Genomic DNA, 25,256 nt, shown 5'->3' with positions numbered 1-25,256 from the left:
TATATTATCAGCAACTTAGTGATAAGAAGTAAGGGAGAAACTTCTCCCTCAGGGCACAAGACGCTGAGTTTTTTGTTTCACAAGCGTGTTGGTTTGCGGGGAACTCTGCCAGGCTGTTCCTGGATGACTGGCTGCTGTCGAGCTTTCATCTGTGGCAGAGCAGCTCCCTGGCTGTGATGTATTGAAAGTCAGCACAGCGGTTAGGGTTGGGGTTAGAGCTAGCATTACACAATGTGTTAGCTAGAAAGTGTACCGTTTCATCTGTAAATGGAGCACACCGCCTCCCCTCCCTTTGCTCAGTGCATTCTGCACTCCGTGGGAACCTGTCGCCTGTGCTTCATATGCATCCTTCTAGAGCCTTTACATACATGTCATTCATTTTACCCATGTGTGTATTTTCTTTATCTTTTGGAGTTCTAATTTGAGAACAGCATTTCTCTATCAGACATTTAAGTGGCTTTTCTGTTTTCTGCTGTTTCTAATGGTGCAGTATACATTTCCTGCCTAGAGCAGTTGAAAGTGCCTTGGTTGGTCTTTCTCTTCTTTGCCCCCTGTTCTCCCTGGGCAAACGGGAATGCAGAGACGCTGGAGGAAAGGTGTGCCATGAGAGGGGCTCGTTCCACCCATACCAAGCCTCTGTCCTAAGAGCAGGAGTGGGCAGAGGGCAGGCTGAGCAGGAGACAGAGTTCAGTGCCAACTCTTAAGGTAGAAATTGGAGCCCCTGCCCCCTGGGGGAGTCCCATGTCCCACCTAGTGGCACCTCTGGCTTTGTGGATTCCTTGAATGGGGAAGTGTTCTTTTAAATGCATCCTTATTTAGAAAGATGGCCCATTTGAGAATTAATGTTCTTTTTCTTCAACAACTCCAAATAAGGCCCCACTGGAAAGAAAAGTGAAAACACTTCATTTATTCGGCTTTTGTTTTAGGCTCAGCAGGTACATGTGCAGGTTTGTTACATGAGTAAATCACATGTTGCTGGGATTTGGTGTACAGATGATCTCATCACCAGGGTGGTGAGCCTAATACCTGAGAGTTAGTTTTTCAACCCTTGCCCCCTCCCACCCTCCCCCTGCTGGTAGTCCCCAGTGTCTGTTGTTCTGATCTTTGCGTCCTTGTGTTCTCAATGCTTAGCTCCACTTACAAGTGAGAGCATGCGGTATTTGGTTTTCTTTTCCTGGGTTAATTCGCTTGGGATCATGGCCTCCAGCTGCATCCATGTTGCTACAAAGGACACGCTTTTGTCCATTTTTATGGTTTCATAGTATTCCATTGTATATATGTACCACATTTTCCTTATCCAGTTCACTGCTGATGGGCACGTGGGTTGATTCCATGTCTTTGCTATGTGAACAGTGTTGCCATGAGCATAGGAGTACACATGTCTTTTTGGTAGAATGATTTACTTTACTTTGGATGTACACCTAGTAACAGAATTGCTGGGTCAAATGGTAATTCTGTTTGAAGTTCTTGAGAAACTTCCAAACTGCTTTTCACAGTGGCTAAACTAATTTACATTCCCACCAGTGAAGGTTTTTTTGGTTTTTCTTTTTGAGACAAGGTCTTGCTCTGTCTCCCAGGCTCACTGCAGCTTCGACCTCCTGGGCTCAGGTGATCCTCCCACCTCAGTCTCCTGGGACTACAGGCACACGCCACCACATTTGGCTAATTAAAAAAATTTTTTTTTGTAGAGACAGGGTCTCACTTTGTTGCCCAGGCTGGTCTTGCACTCCTGGACCTTAATAGTCCTCCCACTTTGGCCTCCCAAAGTGCTGGGATTATAAACATGAGCCAACATGCCCAGCCCTGTGATTTAAGTTTGCATTAAAATACTTTTGATTTTGTGATAGATGCTATAGCGTTAAATGTGAAAAGACCCAGGACATGTGGATCTTAGAAGGCACTTGCTTCCACATCAGCCATCTTCGTCAGCAGCTTCCTGTTGCATGGCTTGTGGCTCCAGCTTGAAGCTCAGCATCTTTAACCCTTGCCTTCTCCCCCGTGTGATTTTCTTACATCTTGGCAAATGACTGCACTTTCCCCACATTGCCGCTGTGTGTCCAGGCCATCTTTCTGGGCGTGATACCCTGTGTATTGAGGAATCTCCCAACCAGCACCCCTGACCCTGCTATACCTTGCAAACCAATGCCTGTTGCATACCCAGGCCAAGCTGATGATGAGAGGGTTTAACACCTTTGTAGGCTGGACGCAGTGGCTCACACCCATAATCCCAGCACCTTGGGAGGCCGAGGCAGGTAGATTACTTGAGTTCAGGAGTTCAAGAGCAACCTGACCAGCATGGCGAAACCCTGTCTCTACTAAAAATACAAAAATTAGCTAGCATGGTGGTGCACACCTGTAATCCCAGCTACTTAGGAGACTGAGGCACGAGAATCACTTGAACCTGGGAGGTGGAGGTTGCAGTGAGCTGAGATTGTGTCACTGTACTCCAGCCTGGGCAACAGAGCAAGACTCTTTGTCTCGAAAAACACCTTTGTAATAATATCTCAACCAGTGGTTAGAGCTGTGACCTGCCATCAGCTGAGCTCCAAACCCAGACTTGCTGGCCTCTCCATGAATGCCTGACAGGTTCGCCACATTTTTTGTGTCCAAATCGGGCTCAACTTTTCCTCCACACAGGTGGTCTCCCCTCCTGAACCTGGGAAGTGTCTGAGGTTTTTCTTTGTCCTTTGCCTGGGTACGGGGTCTGAAAGAGCTTCCTCCTTCCCTGCCCACGTTGCTGCTGTTTTTGTTTGTTCAGGCTCTCCCTAGTTCTCTCCTGGCTTACAGTCACATTTCCTATCTGGTGTTTTTTTTTTTTTTTTTTTTTTTTTTCTTTGAGACGGAGTTTCGCTCTTGTTACCCAGGCTGGAGTGCAATGGCGCGATCTCGGCTCACCGCAACCTCCGCCTCCCGGGTTCAGGCAATTCTCCTGCCTCAGCCTCCTGAGTAGCTGGGATTACAGGCATGTGCCACCATGCCCAGCTAATTTTTTGTATTTTTGGTAGAGACGGGGTTTCACCATGTTGACCAGGACGGTCCCGATCTCTTGACCTCGTGATCCACCCGCCTCGGCCTCCCAAAGTGCTGGGATTACAGGCTTGAGCCACCGCGCCCGGCCCTCCTATCTGGTCTTAAAGCTCTTACCTTGCTAGTCATTTGTCACACAGGAGCTGAAGTGGCCTTTCTTTGTACGCTTTGTGTTCCAGGAAGGACTCAGGTGTCTTCCAGGCATCTGATCGTGTTACTCTCTTGCTCAACATCTGTTGTCACCTTAGGGTGAAGTGGCTTTCATCTCATTCAAGTGCTCCTTCCATTAAAAAGCTGGTCATAGCAGCCTCTTCCCCATCTGAGGGGGTGGTGCCTCTGGCATGGGCCTCCATTGCCTCTTCAATCCCCTGGCTGAGGTACTGCCTCAAGGATTCCATTGTGGGTATTTGAACCTCTGTTGAGGTCAAGAAGCCCCACCTCAGCATCCCGAGTAGTTGGGACTGCAGATGCTCGCCATCACGCCCAGCTAATTTTTTGTATTTTTAATAGAAATAGAGTTTCACCATGTTGGCCAGGCTGATATTGAACTCCTGACCTCAAGTGATTCACCTGCCTCAGGCTTTCAAACTGTCGAGTTTACAGGTGGGGGCCATCGTGCCTGGCCAGTCTGAGCCATTTAGAAGTGATGTTTGGCCTGGTGTGGTTGAACCCGGGAGGTGGAGGTTGCAGCGAGCTGAGATTGTGCCACTACATTCCAGCCTGGGCAACAGAGCAAGACTGTGACTCAGAAAAGGAAAGGAAAGGGGAAAGGGAGGAAGGAAGAAAGAGAGAGAGAGAAGAAAGAGAAAGGAAAGAGAGAGAGAGAAAGAAAGAGAGAGGAAAAAAAAAGTGTTATGGACCAGAGTTGAGCTTCTCTAAGTATACTGTGCAGGCATGTCCCCTGGGGATCTGGCTGAAGTGCAGATTCTGGTTCAGGAGGTCTGAGATGAGACCCAAAATTCTGCATTTCCAATGAGATCTGGGTGATGCTGCTTCTCTGAGGAACGGGCTTTGAGTAACAGGGGGCTGCAGAGTCCAGAAATAAACCCAAGGATGGGTGTATATCTAGCAGATAACAGAGGTAGGAAAGGGCTGGTTTATTTCATGGGTCACGGAGTCAGATGGCTGTCAGAGCTGGGAAGTGTGTGCAGCAGCTGGTGCCAGGCTGTAGGGAACTCTGGGGCCTGAAGATTATGTTCCTTTCACCTTAGTGTTCACATTTAAATTTAAAAAGGAAGAACAAAAAGGAGGTGAAGAAAAGAGAGGAAGGAAGCAAGGCTTACTGATGGAAACATTTTGAGGTGATACTGGACGGCCTGGGTAGGATTTAACATGGCACTCATATCATAAAGGAAAACACATTAGCATGAATTCCAGAAGCATGAAATCTCTAAATATAAAAAATAAAGCTATGAAAATATTAGAGGAATTGAAAGAACGTGTGTATAACCTTGAGGTAGGGTAGACCTCCTTAAGTGAGGTTGAAATCCATGAAAACCATCTGATCACATAGGCATGAAGGCAAGGTCAAAAATAATGGCCAGTATCACTGAAGTTTAAGAAAGTAAACTGTTTTTAAACCATCGAAATTAGCCGGGCGTGGTGGCTCAAGCCTGTAATCCCAGCACTTTGGGAGGCCGAGGCGGGTGGATCACGAGGTCGAGAGATCGAGACCATCCTGGTCAACATGGTGAAACCCCGTCTCTACTAAAAGTGCAAAAAATTAGCTGGGCATGGTGGCACGTGCCTGTAATCCCAGCTACTCAGGAGGCTGAGGCAGGAGAATTGCCTGAGCCCAGGAGGCGGAGGTTGCAGTGAGCCGAGATCGCACCATTGCACTCCAGCCTGGGTAACAAGGGCAAAACTCCGTCTCAAAAAAAAAAAAAAAAAAAAACCATTGAATTCACGGAAATTTTAGAGTGATAGGATCCAGTACTGATAAGGGGAAAGGAAGACTCTCCTTCAGTGCAGGGCATCTGGCAATGTTTATCAGAATGAAAATCGCATACCCTGATCTAGATTTTGGAAGTCTAGCTTAGCTCACAAAACAAAGTATCAATAAGTGTAAGTGTAGTGGTGCATGCCTGTAATCCCAGCTACTCCAGAGGCTGAGGGAGGAGGATTGCTTGAGCGCAGAAGTTCAAGACCAGCCTGGGCAATATAGTGAGACCCTATCTGTTAAAAAAAAAAAAATTGAAAAAATAATTTAGGTATCATTAAATGACAATAAATAAGATTTTTAACAAGGCTTTTGTAATTTCATAAGAGGGGAGAATTATAAAATGAGTCCCCCAAGTGCCCATCACCCAGCTTCAGCAATAAATGGCATTTCACTAATCTTGGTTTCTTTCTTCTCCTGTACTTATTCCCTGCCCCCACCCTTGAGTTCTTTAAAGCTAATTCTAAACATGTCATGTCACCTGTAAATAATTCAATATACATCTCTAACTGATCAGAGGCTTTAATATACAAACACATAGCCACAACACCAAATGCAGGTAACACTAATTCCTTAGTAGCAGCTAATACCAGTCTACTCCACATTCAGATTTCCCTTATTTTCTCAAAATATCTTTTTACAGTTAGTTTATTTGAGTCAGTTCAAACAAGCACCACACACTGTATCTGGTTATCAGATGTAGTAGTGCATACTTAACACAGCACTGCTTGTAGTGGCAAAAAGACACACACACACAAAATAAATGGGACAAGAATGTCTGTAAAGCAGGCAGTGATTTTGCCTGTAGACAGGATTAAAAGAGAGTGGGGTGGAAGAGGGGTTGTTAATGTTTTTTAAATACCTCTAGAACCTTTGACTTGGTACAAAGTGCACATTTTTATACTTGAAGAGAAAATCTTAATTAAAAAACCAGCCGGGTGCAGTGGCTCATGCCTGTAATCCTTGGTTGGTGAATCCTGGTGGATTAAAACTTTGCACATCTGTTGATTCCATGGTATTAGGGTGATTTGGGATCAGTGCATCGCTGTCAGTGTTTAACACTCTTTTCTTTTGTCTTCTTCCCCTCAGGCATCCACCATGTTGCGAGCCTCCTTGGCACCTGTGTAAGTAACTACTCGTAGGAATCTTTATTAAGGAGAACAGCAATGCGTAAAACGGGAATTCAAAGTGTCTTTAATAAAACACTCATCTTAGCAGCCTAGTTTAGAGGAATGCTACATTTGAGCTAGAACTACATGTGGATATTAAAGGAAATATGAGTACTTATAAGTAATGTTGTTAAACCAGAATAATAATTTTTTTTTTTTTTTTTTTTTAAGATGGAGTTTTGCTCTTGTTGCTCAGGCTGGAGTGCAATGGAGCAGTCTTGGCTCACTGCATCCTCTGCCTTTTGGGCTCAAGTGATTCTCCTGCCTTAATCTCCCAAGTAGTTGGGATTACAGGCATGTGCCACCACGCCTGGCTGATTTTGTATTTTTAGTAAAGATGGGGTTTCTCCATGTTGGTCAGGCTGGTCTCGAACTCCCGACCTCAGGTGATCCGCCCGCCTCGGCCTCCAAAAGTGCTGGGATTACAGGCATGAGCCACTGCACCCTGCCATCTTTTATTTATTCCATTTCTTTGGTAAGGAAGCCTCAAATGAAAAAAGCTGTTGAATTGTTCATATGGTATTGTATAGAAATGAATTGAATCTACTACCATAGTGCAATCCACAGAGCGTTGCAGTGTCTGAATTTATGTTGTCTGCTGGATCACGCTGTGATCAGTGCCATGGGCAGCCCTGTGTGTGCCTGTTTTGACCATTTGGGCTGTTCCCCTTGGGAGTGTCTTATGCTGTAGGGGACTGTGGCAATAGAGTTGAGAACCTTTGACTTGGACATATGGACCAGGGTGGCTTCTGGGACCCTCTGAGCCAGCTTGGTGGGGAAGGCGAAGAAGACAGGGGTACTGTGCGATTCCTCAGACACCTGAGATGCCCACAGCATTCCTCCTTCCTCAGCCCTGCCTGCGTCTGACCTTGACCCTGCACTTTATTCTCTCCTACCACTTTGGCAGCAGTATCACTTACTGCACAGATGTCTAGGGTTAAAAGCCCACCTCTGCTACCCACCCTGTGACCAGGGATTACTTATATAATTTCTCTGTGCCTCAGTTTCCTCATTTATAAAATGAGGAGAATCATAGTAATTCTATTATAGGATTGTTGTGAGATAAAAATTAGCTAATACATATACAGCACTTAGCATTTGGTGTAATACTAGAGTATTACGCCAAAATGAGGAAATTATCATTGATACAGTACTGTGAACTAGACTGCAAACCTCATTAAATTTCACCAGTTTTTCCATGCCCTCTGATCTCCTTTGCTACAATAAAACAAAACGTGAAGACACTTATTTTAGTGACAGGGAAGTTGAGGTGATGATTCCTTTTGTTTCTGGCTGACCGAAGGCAGGTGGCGGGGTAGTCTGAGCTGTGTGTATCTCAAATCCGAGGCCTCTCCTCGCTGAAACCTAGCTCCCCTGAGATCTTTGACTTGGAATCTTCCTGAGGAGGGTCTGCAAATTGTCCTATAGCCCATCTCCTGGCTGTGTTCCCATGCCGCTTCCTGACTACACCTTCTGCCTCCTCGGAAGGCTGAGCCACCCACCTACTTACTCTTTTTTTCTTTTTTTCTTTTTCTTTTTCTTTTTTTTTTTTTTGAGATGGAGTCTTGTGGTGTCTTGCCTATGCCGTAGTGCAGTGGTGCAATTCAACTCACTGCAGCCTCTGCCTCCTGGGTTCAAGCGATTCTCCTGTCTCAGCCTCCTGAGTAGCTGGGACTACAGGCATGTGCCACTATACCTGGCTAATTTTGTGTTTTTAGTAGAGACAGGGTTTCACCATATTGGCCAGGCTGGTCTCGAACTCCCAACCTTAGGTGATCCACCTGCCTAGGCCTCCCAAAGTGCTGGGATTGCAGGTGTGAGCTACTGTACCCGGCCTCTGCCTACTTATGCTTCACACTTGTTTCCTGACTGTTGCTCATCTTCCCCCAGTCCAGTTGCTCAGGCTTGAGAGGAACAGTGGCTTCACGTGTTGAGGTAGAACACTTAGGGCCATCGTCTTTGGACTGTGTCCAGAATTCTCAACAGGACTTCAGTGAAAAGTTATGATGCCCTCAAGGTGATTTCTTCCCCATCCTAGGAGGCTCTGGCTGAAGGTGAATCTGTAGGGGTTTCTAAATCTGTTCAGGCAGAGACTCCTTGTTTTAGGAAAAATGTTAAACAGAATCTCAGTCCATCCAACAGAACAGGCAGAGCTGAGCTGGTTGAAGCTGAGGTAGGCACCTAGACCCCAGGCCGTCCTCTAGGTGGAAGCTTGTAGGTCATGCTGGGAGCCCAGGGGAACAGCAGGTTCTAGATCGGGTGCCATAATGCTCAGGAGGTGTAATGAACATGCCTTTTTGCCCTTTTCTTTCTGTTTGAACTTGTGTTGCTGAGTAGGAAATTGAAGGATGTCCCATTACTGCCTTCCCTGGATTATGAGAAACTGAAGAAGGATTTGATTTTGGGGAGTGACCGCTTGAAAGCCTTCTTGTTGCAGGCTCTGCGCTGGGTAGGTACCTTTGTCTTGAAGTTAGAAAACCAAACCAAACCAGTGATTTTCTTGGCTGGCTGCTTTGCCTGTATCTTTTAACTCATCTTCCAGAAATCTTTCTTCCCCTCTGCTGACACCAAGAATGGAAGTTGCCGCTTCTGAAGATAGCCTGGGCCTCCTTTAAGAAACCCCTATGTTATGACAATTGTGATGTAATGAGTTAAATAAATGAATTTCAAGGCCAAGAAGACTGTACCTGCCTGTGGCCCTTTCCTGGCCATGAGCCCCACTCTGCTTGTGGAAGCCCGTGTGTGAGCGCATGGAGTCAGGGTTGCCCACAGCCCCACAGAGGTTCTGTATTCAGGTACTCCTGCGCAGCCACCCTGGAGAAGTACCAAGGAAAGAACTCCTGTTCTCAAGAGTCTAAGGGAAGTGGCCTGGTCTCCGTCATTACTTTTCTCCCTACTCTTCAGCTTGAGTGCAGTTGAAGTCAGCAGTTGGTTCTCAAGCTTTTTAGTGTCTGACCCCTTTCCACTCTCAAAAATTATGGAGGACCTCAAAGAGCTTTCATTTATGTGCAGTTATTTGATCTACCAATGTTTATAGCATTTGAAATTAAAAATGAGAAGATTTGCCTGGGTATGCTGGCTCATACCTGTAATCCCACTAACTTTGGGAGGCCAAGGTGGGCTGATCACCTGAGGTCAGGAGTTCTTCAAGACCAGCCTGGCCAACATGGCAAAATCCTGTCTCTACTAAAAATACAAAAAATTAGCTGGGCATGGTGGCATGTGCCTGTAGTCCCATCAACTCAGGAGACTGAGGCAGGAGAATCGCTTGAACCCAGGAGGCGGAGGTTGCAGTGAGCTGAGATCATACCACCGCACTCCAGCCTGGGCAACAGAGTGAGACCCCATCTCAGAAAACAAAAAAACAAAACTGAAAATTTGAAATATGTGTTTATTAATTCATTTAAAATGAACACTAATAAACAAATGACATGTTAACATAAATAACACTTTTTATGATGAATACTACTTTCCAAACAAACAAAACTGTGAAAAGAGCAGCACTGTTCTGCAGATGTCTTTAATGTCTGGCTTGATGGAAGAAGCTGGATTCTCATATCGGCTTTGTATTTGACTGTTAATGTCACACTTCATATAGCCTCTCAGGGACTGATCATAAAAAAGGAATGATTGTATCTTAGTATTAGGAAAATTGTGACCTTGCAGACCCCCTAAAAGGGTTTGGAGGACCTCTCAGGGTTCCCTGGACCATACTGGGAACTGCTGGCTCTAGCCAACACTGATTGAACCAGCAGTTCTTTAAGGGAACAGTCCATCTGAATTCGTTAGCATCAGACATCTTCATGGACCCCCGCATTTCCAGGTATCTTGGCATCAGGATCCTTAGCATCAGATCCATTTTCCATCTGTGGGTAGAAGCAGTTCTCACTTGCACACAAGTGAGTGGCAGTACTTCCTGAAACACGTCTTGAGGAGGACTCTGATGACATATCCAGGATCTGCAGGAAGAGTCCTGTGGAAAGCAGTGATGTCTGTTCTGGTTTTGGTTGGGTCAAGTCTCGAGTGGGTGGGGCAGCATGGGTCATCAGCAGTGGCTGTGTCCTCCCTGGCCATTTACCTCTCTGCTCAAGCTCTCAAACTCATCTTTGATTTGCCTCTTGGTTTACTGATGCTGCACTTCCTCTTAGTCTGTGCTACTCCTGAGCCTGTTGCTGAGACAGGGTATTCCTTTGCTGAGAGAGTAACATCTTCACAGAATAACCAGGAAAAGTGAACAGATTTCTCAGGATTTTGTCTGTGTACCTCTCCAGTGGCCTCATCCGGCTTCTTGCCTTTGCTTCTATTATACCCGAGTGAGTTTAAACAGAAGCGCCACACTCTGAGTTTGTTTAGAGTCCACCTTTTTTTTTTTTTTTTTTTTTGAGACGGAGTTTCGCTGTTGTTACCCAGGCTGGAGTGCAATGGCGCGATCTCGGCTCACCGCAACCTCCTCCTCCTGGGTTCAGGCAATTCTCCTGCCTCAGCCTCCTGAGTAGCTGGGATTACAGGCACGTGCCACCATGCCCAGCTAATTTTATTGTATTTTTAGTAGAGACGGGGTTTCACCATGTTGACCAGGATGGTCTCGATCTCTTGACCTCATGATCCACCTGCCTTGCCCTCCCAAAGTGCTGGGATTACAGGCTTGAGCCACCGCGCCCAGCTAGAGTCCACCTTTAATGGCCGGTGTCCGAGAGTCAGATAGAGCTCAAACCTCTCAGCCTAGAGCAAAGGGCGGTCAACATTTTTATACCAGTTTAGGGTCAGGGGGTGGTAGGCAGATTATTACAGAAGCAGAAGGAGCAGGTTAGGGGAATTCAGGAGGTGGGGAGCCTAACAACAAAATTATATTTAAAGTTGTTTTTCACTCAGGATGTAGGGTAGGCAGTTACACAGTTGCAGCTACAGGATGTACAGGGCCAGTGGACCCTATTTCTCAGAAAATTGGTTACAAAGATGGCAGCTGTCTCAGACCACAAGCTCTCAGAACAGAATGCCCATCATAGCTCAGGATGGGCAAAGTGGAGTTGGCAGGGTTGTTCAAAATGTATTCATCACAGCCAAGCTAGGGTAGTTCACTTCAACCTCAGTGAACTCAACAGAAGGGCAGCAGGGCCCCCGATGTGACATTCTGGGCACACCCTGGCCCTGGTGGTCACATCTGTTGGCAGTGCCTGCTCTGGAGGCCTCTCTGGCTCTCCTAGCCCAGGGGTCTGATGCTCTGGCCTGCACTCTTGCCCATGCTAAGAACTAGCATATTCCTTACACATCCAGCTTCTCTTCAGCTAGAAGCAGGGCTTGCAGCCTTGGGATTTTTATCTAGTAGGATTTTCCTGAAAAAGCAAGGATATTTGCTCACTCTGTTACATGCTTTTTCATACCCCATCTCACACCTGTACACACCCATGTGCACACTCACACACCCATTTTACATGCTCTCCACATGAAAGTTTTCTTCTAGCCCTGTGGACATTGCATAAATTTTTACTTGTAGCAACATAACAGACTTACGGCTTTCTAAAATCTACAGAATTCTAGCCGGCTACCTCTACACTCATGCATGAATGCACACATGCACACATGCACGTGTACTGTATGACTCTCATTCCCTATAAGAAAGGATAGAGTAAATTTGTTGGCAGGGCATACATTCAGAGCACTCAACAGTCAGCCTTGGGCCCCTCCCATTGAGCCATGCCACTGTGCCCTGTATTGTACCTCCCTGAGCTAGACCTCACTTTCCTATACCCCACCATGCTCACGCTCTCCTGTGCTGGTTAATAGGCTGCCCTTCCTGCAGGGACCAGCTCCTGAGCCCCTTTGTACAAGAAATGCCTCTCTGGGCATGGATGAGCTCTCCACTATCTGCACACTTATATCTGAGCATTTGCTGCTTCACTTCTCTGGAGATTTCACGTGTATAAGTTGGCACTAGCATCCGCTGTGTCACCCATTAGGAAGCACATTATAGGTTCTTGTTATTTGGTTAACCAGTTAACTCACCCCCCACAGCTGGATATTATTTATTTTGTTTAGTTAAATGCGTAGTTACTGATACTGCCATTTAAAACACACCTGCTATGTGAAACTTTTCTCCATGATAAGACTAAGGTCTTGCTACTTTTGTTTTTCTTTGCTCCAGCGCTTGACCACATCCCATCCTGGAGAGCAGAGGGAGACCATTCTGCAGGCCTACATCAGCAATGACCTCTTGGACTGTCATAGCCACAACCAGGTTGGTAAGAGGTGGCTCACATCCTGGCCAGGGCCTTCAATTCTAGCATCATTCCCTATCTGGGGGAAGCTTTAATTTCTGTGCACATTTTCAGCATCGTAATTTCTGTGCACATTTTCAGCCTTGAGCTCATGAGATCTTTTGTTCACCCTGGGCATTGTCCTACTTTTTGCTTCTAGTAAAAGAGTTCTAAACAAGTTAGAACTGCTTGATTCATCATCTCTGGAGCTCTTTTCTGCCGTTTTTCCTTTTCTCAAATTCCCAACTCTTTGACCTCACTGCACGCTGCTTGCCATGAGTCCTGAAAACTGAGTATGACTTCAGAGGAACGAAGTAGGTAAGCAAATTCAGGTTGGTTACATCTGGGCCTGACTAAAAGTGTCTTTATTTATTTATTTATTTATTTTTTTATTTTTTTTTGAGACGGAGTTTCGCTCTTGTTACCCAGGCTGGAGTGCAATGGCACGATCTTGGCTCACCGCAACCTCCGCCTCCTGGATTCAAGCAATTCTCCTGCCTCAGCCTCCTGAGTAGCTGGGATTACAGGCACGCGCCACCATGCCCAGCTAATTTTTTGTATTTTTAGTAGAGACGGGGTTCCACCATGTTGACCAGGATGGTCTCGATCTCTTGACCTCGTGATCCACCCGCCTCGGCCTCCCAAAGTGCTGGGATTACAGGCTTGAGCCACCGCGCCCGGCCTAAAAGTGTCTTTAATACAGTACTGATATATAATTTTGGACCAGATAGGTCTACTGATCGTGTGGGATAAGTATGAGATATGTGGGAGTCCTTAGCTCCAGGCCTGGCACTGAGCAGTCACTAATGGTCTTTCTCTCTGTCCCTGCCCCTCCTACCTGTATCTACACCAAACTTCACTGGACAGGAGGAGGATCAGGATTTTGAATTTGGCACATGTTAAGATGGTACTTCATTTTATTATTTCAGTTGAATTTTTATCTAGAGTGCTATTGTTAAACTTCACAATGTATGCACTGAGTGGAGTATCAAATTGTCTTAACTCTCACTGATTAAATAACTGTCTTAGGCCATTTCCTGCTGCTAGAACAGAATACCACAGATTGGGTAATTTATAAACAATACAGGTGTATTATACTCAACAGTTCTGGAGTCTAGGAAGTCCAAGAGCATGGCTCCAGCATCTGGCAAGAGGCATCCAAAGCAAAAGGCAGAAGGCACACATGACAGAGAATGGAGGGCAAAGCTGTCACCCACTCCAGCAATAATGGCAGTAATCCATTAATGCCTAACACCTTCTTAAAGGTCCTGCCTCCCTGTACTACAACATTGGCAATTAAATGTCAGTATGAGTTTTGGTGGGGACATTCAAACCATAGCAACAGACCCTGGGAAAGCGATTTACACATTAATCTGTTGTGCATACAGGCAATACAATTTGAGTTTCGAGTTGCCAATTTACTCTGCGAGTGTAATCTTAATGCTCTCCTGAAAGAGTTGTGTTAAGTTTGAAAATACTCTCATATTCTTGACTTATTTTCTTGCCTTTTTTCCTGTTGGGTTTTTAATGGCATTGAATCCAGCCTACAAGACATGAAGCAGCTGAATAATATATTGTTACAAATTCCAAACTCAAATTCAAGGAGTAAAGTCAGTACTGATTATGTCTAACATTATTTCATTGAGTCGAAGATACACTTTTCCCCCTGTCTTAACATCTTTGCTACTGGGGTGTATCTGACAGTGAATGGCATATTATAGTTTAATTGGCAGTGTTTTTCTTTTTTTCTTGATTATACGTAAAACAATAATGAGTCCTCTTATGACAGGTGTCTTGGGTTTTGTCATCTGTAGTTTTTGTCAAAAATACAGTGATCTCCATAGTCATTGAAGAGAGTAATTTCTTCCTCAAGTCATTATATATACTTCTTGTGGTTTATTTATTTATTTTGAGATGGAGTCTCACTCTTGTTGCCCAGGCTGGAGTGCAATGGCACGATCTCGGCTCACTGCAACCTCCACCTCCTGGGTTCAAGTGATTCTCCTGCCTCAGCCTCCCAAGTAGCTAGGATTACAGATGCCCCCCACCACACCCAGCTCACTTTTGTATTTTGAGTAGAGAGACTACTAAAAATGTTTCACCATTTTGGCCAGGCTAGTCTCAAACTCCTGACCTCAGGTGATCCGCCCACCTCAAGTCTCCCAAAGTGCTGGGATTACAGGCTTCAGCCACTGCACCCAGCTATGGTTTGCTTAAGAAGAAATGAGCTGAACCCTTTTACACTGTTGGTGGCAATGTAAATTAGTACAACCACTATGGAAAACAGTATGAAGATTCCCTAAAGAACTCAACATAGAACTACCGTTTGGTTCAACAATCCCACTACTGGGTATCTATCCAAAGAAAAATAAGTCATTATATGAAAAAGACACATGTACACACATGTTTTCAATTTGCAGTTACAAAGAATTGGAACCAAGCTAAGTGCCCATCAACCAGTGAGTGCCTAAAGAAAATGTAGTATGTGTATACCATGGGATACCACTCAGCCATAAAAACAAATGAAACAATGTCTTTTGGGGCAACTTGGATGGCGCTGGAGGCCATTATTCTAAGTGAAGTAACTCAGGAATGGAAAACCAAATATCATATGTTCTCACTTATAAGTGGGAGCTGAGATATGAGGATACAAACAAAAATGATATAATGAATTTTGCACAGGTGACAGTATTCACTGTACCCGGTGGGTGCACTAAAGTCTCAGAAATCACCACTAAATAACTTATTCATGTAATTAGAAACCACCTGTACCCCATAAACTTGAAATAATTTTTTTTTTTTTAAAAGAAGAAATAGGCCGGGTGTGGTGGCTCATGCCTGTAATCCCAGCATTTTGGGAAGCCGAGGCAGGTGGATCACCTGAGCTCAGGAGTTTGAGACCAGCCTGGCCAACATGGTGAAACCCTGTCTCTACTAAAAATACAAAAATTAGCCAGATGTGGTGATGTGTTCCTATAATCCCAGCTACTTGGGAGGCTAAGGCAGGAGAATTGCTTGAACCTGGAAGGCAGAGGTTGCAGTGAGCCAAGATCATGCCCCTGGACTCCAGCCTGGGCAGCAGAGTGAGACTCTGTCTCAAAAAAAAAAGAAAAAGGAAATGAGTATAAGTTGTCTTTTTTTTTTTTTTTTTTTCACAATACTCATGGTTTATTATATAAATCCAAACCTGAAAAGTCACAATTTCCATTCAGCCTACTGTCAAAAAAAGCTTAGTTTTTGGGACACGGGTTTGAATCTTGTTTTATCCACATTGTGTAACTGGGGACGTTAATAGTTTATTTTCTGCACTCCTTCAGTGTTACTGTAAAACTCCCAATCATTTGATGAGACATTACACAGCTAGCTCTTGTTGCCTGACAACCTTGGGATGTAGCAGTCAACATTCTGCATAGGTCCAAGTTCTCAGGCAGGATTGTACAGGGTAATTACCCAGGAGGCTTTCTAAAGCTAAGGTCTGTATTACCCTCCTCCGCCAGCGTAGGGGACACACCTTACAATCATCAAGTTTATGCAGGTAACCTGGACAAAGCATCTGCTCTGATCCTTTCTCCTGCCACCCCAGTGCAGTTTTCAACACTGTACCACAAGGTGCCATCTTGTTAGGTGACAGGGAAAAATCCAGCATGTGTCATGTCAGAATAGGTTGAAAGCCAACATTACAAAACCGTGACCATTTTTGCAGAGCACATTCCCAAACTATGGGCAAGACCAACAGCAGTTAAAGTTCAGCTTTTTATTGAACACATTTTAAAAGAGGTTTAGTCAAAAAGACCAAAGCCCATATCATCATCAGACTCCTCGGATTCTTCTTTCTTTGCTTCCACTTTCTTCTCCTCAGCTGGAGCAGCAGCAGTGGAGGGGGCAGGGCCTCCTGCTGGCGCAGCACCAGCTGCTGGAGCAGGCCCACCAGCCCCTACATTGCAGATGAGACTCCCAATGTTGACGTTGGCCAGGGCCTTTGCAAACAAGCCAGGCCAAAAAGGTTCAACATTTACACCGGCTGCTTTAATGAGGGCATTGATCTTATCCTCCGTGACGGTCACCTCATCGTTGTGCAGAATGAGGGCCGAGTAGATGCAGGCGAGCTCAGAGATGGAGGCCATGGTGCGGGTAAGTGCGGGGCTAGCGCTGCCGGACGCGGTGCTAGTCGCCGGATGAAGTGAGGGCCTCACCCCAACGCGGCCTTAGCTTCCTCGGAAGGTCCGAGCACCTTGGCGGCAGCTGAGGAAAGAGCTAAGTTGTCTTAAGATGTCAGAGAATCTGCAGGGCAGACAGACTCCTTGTCCAACATGGATGTGTCACTATGGCACCATGGTAACCTGGCCTATACAGACAGGAAATTGAACTCCTTGGTTTGTTCCTCTCCTGTAGTGGTTCTCAAAGTTTAATGTGCATCATTATCTCTTGGAGGTCTCATTAAAATGCAGATCAGGTCCCACCAACAGTTTCTGTTCAGTAGGTCTAGGGTAGGGCCCAAGGATTTGCATTTCCAGCAAGTTTTCCAGCGATGCCAATACTGCAGATCCAGGGTGCTTTGAGAATTACAGTTCGAGACCAAAAACTTGAATGGAGCCAAATTTAATGAAATTGCAAGGCTGAGTTTTTCGTTTTTAGCTGAATTCTGAATTTTTCATTTTTAGTTGAAACCTGAGCTCAGGAGTTCGAGACCAGCCTGGCCAACATGGTGAAACCCCATCTCTACTAAAAATACAAAGTTCTTCATATCTCTAACCATCTTAACCATTTTTAAGTGTACATTTGAGTGGTATAAAATGCATTCATAATGCTGTGCAAACATCACTTACCGTCAGTCTCCGTAAATAACTTTTTTCATCTTGTGAAACTGAAACTTTGTACCTGTTAAGCAATAATTCTCCATTTCCCCTTAATCCAGGCCCCTGGCAAATTCCCATTTTACTGTTTGTCTCTATGATTGTGACTACTCCAAATACCTCTTATAAGTAGAATTGTCCAGTATTTGTCTTTTTGTGACTGACTTATTTCACTTAGCTAACGTCTTCAGGTTCATCCATGTTGTAGAGTTTCTTTCCTTTTTAAGGCTAATACTTCCTCATATGGATGGACCGGATTTTGCTCATTTGTCTATTCCTCTGTCAGTGGACATTTGGGTTGCCTCCACCTTTTGGCTGCTGTGAATGGTGCTGCTGGGAAGTGTGCATGCGCATCCTGACTGCTGTGTTAATTCGTTCCTTGCTTTTCTTTATAGTTTTCCCATCTATGTATATAGCCTGCATAATACCGTGTTTGCTTTTGTGCTGAGTAGCAAGTACCAGCCTCACTCTGCAAGGAAACAGGACTGTGCCCATTTTTGATGAAGTTACCTAGGAGAAAATGTCATAAACAAAAGTTTGGGATAATAGTTGGACATAGCTTCCCTGAACATATATTGATCCCCTCCGGTGACATCGGTCATCAAAGCTGGGAGAGAGTCCTGTGAAACATAGACCATGTGGCAGAATTGAAAGATCATCCAGGTGCCAGTTGTCCAGAAGCAATATTGATTGATTGATTGATTGATTGAGACAGAGTCTCACTGTCACCCAGGCTGGAGTACAATGGCGCAATCTTGGCTCACTGCAACCTTCAACTCCTGGGTTCAAGTGATTCTCCTGCCTCAGCCTCCCGAGTAGCTGGGACTACAGGTGTGTGCTACCACACCCAGCTAATTTTTGTATTTTTAGTATAGATAGGGTTTTGCTGTGTTAGCCAGGCTGGTCTCAAACTACTGACCTCAGATGATCCGCCTGCCTTGGCCTCCCAAAGTGCTGGGATTATAGGTGTGAGCCACCAAGCCTGGCCCAGCAGCAATATTTATGCCCAAGGGCAATGGTGAGCTGCTCTGTATTTTGGCTTGTAAGTGTACCTGATCTAGTTGTCAGGAGTCGATCACTTGAGAATACTTCTGTTGGGGTAAAAAGACTGTTCACAGCTAATCTATACAGAGCATGGAAGTGGGAACTGGAACGTCACTAGCACATGTCAGGGTTATCCAAATGCCAGTCGGATGTTTTGTATTCTGTTTACAAATTAGGACATGGTACACTACTTTGGAACACAGGCAGCATTTACTAAAACGGAATTCCTCGTGTCCTAGCAAAGCCTCTCCTAGGTATGGCCCCAACAAAAATGTGCCCATATTTTCACTAAAAAACATACAAGAATATTCATAGCTGCACTTATAAGAACCAGAACGCTGGCTGCAACCCAAATGTCAATCAGCAGTAGAATGAATACCTGTGAGGTATTTGTAAAATGGGACACCTTAAGCAATGAGAAGGAGCACAAAGCAGAGACCACAGGTGTGTATCACAAGCAGATTGTTGAATGAAAAGGTCAAATATAAGAGAATATATAATATATGATTTCATTTATTAAAAAATTTGAAACCGGCTGGGCTCGGTGGCTCACGCCTATAATCCCAGCACTTTGGGAGGCCGAGGCGGGTGGATCACGAGGTTAAGAGATTGAGACTATCCTGGTCAACATGATGAAACCCCGTCTCTACTAAAAATACAGAAATTAGCTGGGCATGGTGGCAGAGCCTGCAGTCCAAGCTACTTGGGAGGCTGAGGCAGGAGAATTGCTTGAACCCAGGGGGTGGAGGTTGCGGTGAGCCACTGCACTCCAGCCTGGGTAACAAGAGTGAAACTCCGTATCAAAAAAAAAAAAAGAAAGAAAGAAAAAATTTAAAACCAAGTAAGATGAATCTGTGATGTTAGAAGCCAGGAGAGAGGTCACCCTTGGTTTGGAATGCAGCTCTGGAAGGGCTTCTGGGACCATGGGCATGTTCTGTTTCTTGACCTGGTTGCTAGTTAGCCGCATGTTCAGTTTGTGAAAACTCACCAGGCTGTACATGTGATCTGCGCAGTGTTCTGTGTAGATGCTATACCTCAGTAAAAATTTGACCTCAATTGTTGTAATGGTAATAGGCATCTTGGGGACAATGGCCTTTGACATGTCGCCCTCTTGAGTCAGCTGGGTTTAGTCTGGACAACATCTGGTGCGTAGCTGCCCTCCAGGCGTCTCTTCACCAAACTGTTACTGATTCCTTTCACTGCTCTCCTGAGTTGGACCTGTTTCCAGTGCCCCATATTATCTTATTTCTTGACTTGTTCTCTCGATTGGTAGAACACATCCTTGAGTTATTAGCTTCTAGAGAAAAGGTGCACAGTAAGTATATTTTTTGAGATCATTTATGGTCAAAAAATGTCTTCATTCTTTGTATAAAATTCTGGATTGTAAATAATTTTCCTTCAGAATTTTGATGTCATTGCTCCGTTGTCTTTTAGGTTCCAGTTTTGCTGTTCAGAAATCCAAAGCCAGCTGGGCACGGTGGCTCATGCCTGTAATCCTAGCACTTTGGGAGGCCAAGGCAGGAGGATTGCTTGAGCCCAGGAGTTTGTGACCAGCCTGAATAAAATAATGAGACCCCATTCTCTAAAAAAAAAAAAAAAAAAAAAAAATTTTTTTTTTTTTTTTTTTTTTTAACATTAGGCAGGTATGGTGGCTTGAGCCTGGAGTCCCAGCTAACTCTGAAGACTGAGGCGGGAGGATTGCTTGAGCCCAAGAAGTCCAGGCTGTGAGCTGTGATCACACCACTGCATTCCATCCTGGGCAACAGAGTGAGACCTTGACTCAAAAAATAAAATTAAAAAAAAGGAATCTAAAGCCATTCCACTTCCTTATCTTTTGTATGTGACCTGTGTTTGTCTCTCTAGAAGCATTTCTTCCCTTTTGTCTTCTGTGTTCTCTCTCTAAATGTTGAACCTCCTGAACTGGTTTTCTGTTTTTCTTATAGTTTCTCTCATATTTTCTATCTTTTTGTTTCACTGTCTGGGAGATTTATTTCCCTTCCTTCCTCCCTCCCTCCCTCCCTCCCTTCCTTCCTTCCTTTTTTTTTTTTTGACAGTCTCACTCTGACACCCATGCTGGAGTGCAGTGGCATAATCTCAGCTCACTGTATCCTCTGCCTCCTGGGCTCAAGCAATCTTCCTGCCTCAGCTTCCCAAGTAGCTGGGATTATAGGTGCATGCCACCACACTTGGCTAATTTTTGTATTTTTATAGAGATGGGGTTTCACCATGTTGGCCAGGCTGGTCTCAAACTCCTGATCTCAAGTGATCTTCCCACCTCGGCCTCCCAAAGTCCTGAGATTATAGGCGTGAGCTATCATGCCCAGCCTTCCTAGATTTCTTCATCTTTATTTTCTGACCCTATTGTTGAAACTTTTCTTTCCTTTTTGATAGTATTATTTTGTTTCATGGATATAATACAATTTCTTATGTCTGAGGATATTAGTGATGAATTTTTATTTAAGTTTTAGTTTTCTTCTCCCTGTACAGTCTTTTACTCCAGTCCCCACCCTCCCCCCGCCGCCGCTGCCACCCATTTGTTTTGGCCTCCTGGTAGAAACTTTTCTTGGATGTCTGGTAGTCCTTGGTGATCTCCTAATGACATATTTAGTGAAGGGGACTGAAAAGCCCATTGAGTGTGATGGTAGGGCCTGTCGATGTATAGCTCCACCAAGGGGGATCTGGGTGGGCCATTTGCTGAACCTCTGATTTTACCATCTCTAGTTCTTTCCCCTTGGGCTTGTCATTTCACTGTGAGAACAGTCTTCTAATCTTGGGCATAGAGGGGAAGAGTCTGATTGCCAGTGTCCTGGGAGCCAAGTTCTGGAGTGGCCCTCTGTTCCACATTCATTCTGTATTTAGACACTAACCCCGCTCTCCATTTTGTTCTAGAATCCCTGAAACCCTTGCTGTCCTCTGCCTGGTGTCCCTGTTCCACAGCCTCTTTGTGTCACACTCACAAGGGAACACCCTCTCCACAGCCCTATGCTGAGAGGTGCACAGGAGTCACAAGAGTGGGATCCAGCTGCTTCTTAAACAACTTTCATTCATTCATCTTCATTTTTCTCCAGCTCTTAAGCCCTTTGAGGAATCAGTAATGGAAATTGGGTAATTCCACAGTGCCCCTTGCTGCCTTGAAATTTGACCTTCTTCGGCCTGCTAAGCCTCTTGCCATCCTGCATTCCTGCTTCCAGAACCGTGGCATTATTGTTTCTTTTGCTGTTCTCACTGTCCTTGGGAATTATCTTTTTTAACAGTGCATTTATTGTAGTTTTACTGTGGTTTAGAGGGCTCCAAATTAGGCGTGTGTCTTGGATCTACCATTCTAACTTGGAAAACAGCAGCAATGGTAACAGCAAACAGGAATGCTTCCTTCATGCCAGTCACTGGTCTGAGAGCTTCGTATAATAAATTCATTTAATTTGGAAGTCTGACTAACTTATTTTTGCCAAGTCTCATCAAATTTGTTGGAAATCAAGACCCAGATGAAATGTTTGGCTTTAGTCTGTTTATTTCACCTCTAATAAATTCAGGCAGAGGAAGAGAACTACCAGACGCAAAGAGGAGACATATGTTTATCTCTCCCTTCTCTTAACCTTGTTTTTCCTCTTGACTTTGTCCCCCAGAGGAGTGTGCTTCAGTTGCTGCACTCCAAGAGCGACGTGGTACGGCAGTACATGGCCAGGCTCATCAATGCTTTTGCGTCACTGGCAGAAGGTGAGACATCAGCTTTGCTTAAAGAGAAGAGCTAGGTCATATTGATTCCTTTTCCTTTGAAAATGAGTGTTCCTCCCAAGTTTCTTAGCAATTACTCTTCCTCAATTTGTTACTGTTTAATTCGTCTAAGGTCTTTTGTGAAAATTAGTTGTTGTCATATTGCTTTAGTTTATATCAGAGCACTTTTGGACAGTTTTTGGGTTTATTTTGTAAGCCTCCTGGTTTTATTTTATAAGCTTTCTGGCTTTGTAACATAGTAATGTTTTATATTGCTTTCAAGCATGTCACAGGTAATGAATGCACTTTCTACAGTTTTCTACTTAAGACAAAATAAGTGAAACAATTATAGCAAAATAAGCATGGTGAAACAAAGCAGACTCCAATAAACACTGCACCATTTCCTTCGGAAGACTATGACCTCTTAAATCAAAGGATTTGAAAACTCTGAAAATAACATGCCCCCATAACTGAATTCAAAATGATTTGGCGAAGTGCCATTATCTTCCATAAGTTCTTATTTGTTTGAGCTCTTTATAATGTGAATAAAGGGAGTTTTCAAATTATGAACATATGATAGTCTACAACTTAGTTCATTTGTTCATTCATTCTTCCATCCGTTTGGCAAACATTTATGATAAGCCAGGATATGTTACTGAGGACCATTCATATAATAATACTGTTGAAACTTATGTCTGAAGTTGACATCTTCCGAAATCCACAACAGGCTAGTGACCATTCAGGGTTTCTTATAGGGTCCCAGGTATGGCTTCCACCTTCCTCTCCAGGCCTTGTGCATGTCTAAAGGGAGTAAAGGGAGCAGAGAATGTGGACGGAAGCACTCCTTGGCCGCCTGTATTGTGAAGGCTTAAGGGCTCATAACACAACATCTACCCCCAGTTTCTCCTTGTAGATCTGAATGTTGGATTCAGGATTTCATGGGAAAAAAAGGATGGTGCTCCCCACAAGAACACAGCAGTGAATTATGTGTAGTTCACAAGAAGGGTGGTTTTTCTAGTCATCAGATAGTTGATTGAATAAAACCAACTTTTAGAAAAAAAATCTTTTAATAAATTTTGTGGGAGTTTTGTAGGTTTTATTTTATTTTATTTTATTTTTGACAGAGTCTTGCTTTGTCACCCAGGCTGGAGTACAGTGGCATGATCTTGGCTCACTGTAGCCTTGACTGCTCAGGCTCAAGCAATGCTCCTCCCGCCTCAGCCCCCGAATTAGCAGGGTCAACAGGTGTGCATCATGACACCTGGCTCATTTTCTTTAGTTTTTGTGGAGATAAGGTTACGCCCTGTTGCCCAGGCTGGTTGGGAACTCCAGAGCGCAAACAATCCACACACTTCAGCCTTCCAAAGTGCTAAGATTACAGGCGTGAGCTACATTGTGCAACCAGTAAGATTTATTATTATTATTATTATTTGTATTTTTATTTTTTGGGGGGGTCGGAGGACAGAGTCTCGTTCTGTCGCTCAGGCTGGAGCGCAGTGGCTCGATCTTGGCTCACTGCAACCTCCGCCTCCCGAGGTCAAGCAAGTCTCCTGTCTCAGCCTCACGCAGTTCTCCTGCCTCAGCCTCCCGAGTAGCTGGGATTATAGGCATCTGCCACCACGCCCAGCTAAGTTTTGTATTTTTAGTACAGACAAGGTTTCACCACGTTAGCCAGGCCGGTCTTGAACTCCTGACCTCAGGTGATCCACCCGCCTCGGCCTCCCAAAGTGCTGGGATTACAGGCATGAGCCACTACTCCTGGCCCAGTGAGTTTTTTAGAACATAAAATTACCCAAACTCTGCTGTGTTTTATGTAAAGTAAGTTTTCAAGGAAAGTGGTTTTTTAGCATACCAGATAAATTATTTCTGTCTTTCACCTGTTTCATCTCTGGTGTATTATCAGGTCGCCTCTACCTTGCCCAGAACACAAAGGTGCTACGGATGCTGGAGGGAAGGCTGAAGGAGGAGGACAAGGACATCGTCACCAGGGAGAACATTCTTGGGGCCCTGCAGAAGTTCAGCCTCAGGTAATGACTATGTGGTAGGTTGTGGTGTCTCCTTTGAGATCACATTGAGTTAAAATTCCCATGACAACTCAGGAGGCAGATGGTATTTTTCCACTAATACTTTGGAGAGGTTGGATGACTTTCTAAGACAGAGCTAGAAAGCTTATCTCTAATCCACTAAACTATCGTGCTAGAGACTGCTGGGGATGGAGGAAGACGTTTTATTTTTTTTATTTTATTTTCACCAGGGCCTTTGCTCTGAGAGGAAGGCATTTTAAAAGCACTGGTGTATTTTCCTGATAGACGTTATGTAGTGCCAGCCATGCTAGATTGTGTCTCAGGGCATGTGCAGGGCTTAGAGACACACACACAAATAGGGCCCAATAGAGCCTCAGTCCTCAAGTTACTTCTAGTCCCCTGTGGGAGCCACACGTGTAAATGTACATCCCAGCAGAGTGTGAGAGACGGTCCTGTGGAGTTAGGATTTGGGCCTCCTGACCTTGGCAATGCAACCCACCCCATTGGCTCAGCCTAGACCGCCGTGACTTGGAACCTATAGGGCCAGTCTGATCTTGAACTCCTGACCTCAGGTGATTCACCCACCTCAGCCTCCCAAAGTACTGGAATTAACAGGCATGAGCCATTGTGCCCAGCCCCATAGATTTCTTTTCAGTTAACAGCTTTATTGAGGTGTATTTTACACACCATAATATTCCCCCATATCAAGCACACAATTCAAGGATTTTTGCGGTATTTACAGAATTGGGCCACAGTCTTCACCACAATCCAGTTTTAGGACACTTCCATCACCACAAAAAGAAACCTCATACCCATTTACAGTCACTCCTCATTCCTACCCCCAATCCCCGATAGCCACAAATCTGCTTTTGGTTGATTGACTTGTACTGGACATTTCATATCAATGGAACCATGTAGCGTGCGCTCTTTTGTAACTGGCTTCTCTCACTTAGCATCACATTTGCAAGGTTCGTCCTTGTAGCAGCGTGCATCAGGGCTTCATTCCTTTTGTGGCTGAATGATACTCCGTTGTGGCTACAACACGTTTTTTTGTTTGGTTGGTTGGTTGGTTTTTTTTGAGACAGAGTCTTGCTCTGTTGCTCAGGTGGAGTACAGTGGTGTGGTCTCGGCCCACTGCAACCTCCGCCTCCCAGGTTCAAGCTATTCCCCTGCCTCAGCCTCCTGAGTAGCTGGGATTACAGGCACGTGCCACCATGCCCAGCTAAGTTTTGTAT

At 44.8% G+C, this 25,256-nt stretch overlaps 1 protein-coding gene and 1 pseudogene across 5 annotated transcripts in view; one reads left to right on the top strand and one right to left on the bottom strand.

The window, feature by feature from the left end:
* Nucleotides 1-25,256, top strand: part of ARMC9 (armadillo repeat containing 9) — a 177,901-nt gene that overhangs the window by 54,234 nt on the left and 98,411 nt on the right. For all 5 annotated transcript variants that reach the window (XM_039469780.2, XM_039469783.2, XM_074398860.1 and 2 more), the window contains exons 10-14: nt 6,056-6,090; nt 8,473-8,584; nt 12,278-12,370; nt 21,910-22,000; nt 23,901-24,024. In XM_039469780.2, coding sequence (XP_039325714.2) covers nt 6,056-6,090; nt 8,473-8,584; nt 12,278-12,370; nt 21,910-22,000; nt 23,901-24,024 — 455 coding nt within the window. The remainder of the gene's footprint in view (nt 1-6,055; nt 6,091-8,472; nt 8,585-12,277; nt 12,371-21,909; nt 22,001-23,900; nt 24,025-25,256) is intronic.
* LOC120364289 (large ribosomal subunit protein P1 pseudogene) lies at nt 15,928-16,637 on the bottom strand (annotated as a pseudogene).

The sequence above is a fragment of the Saimiri boliviensis genome, chromosome 5, assembly GCF_048565385.1.
Source record: "Saimiri boliviensis isolate mSaiBol1 chromosome 5, mSaiBol1.pri, whole genome shotgun sequence".
Taxonomy (NCBI): Eukaryota; Metazoa; Chordata; class Mammalia; order Primates; family Cebidae; genus Saimiri; species Saimiri boliviensis.
Note: the sequence above shows the minus strand (reverse complement) of the source record. Positions and strands in the feature narration are given on the sequence as shown.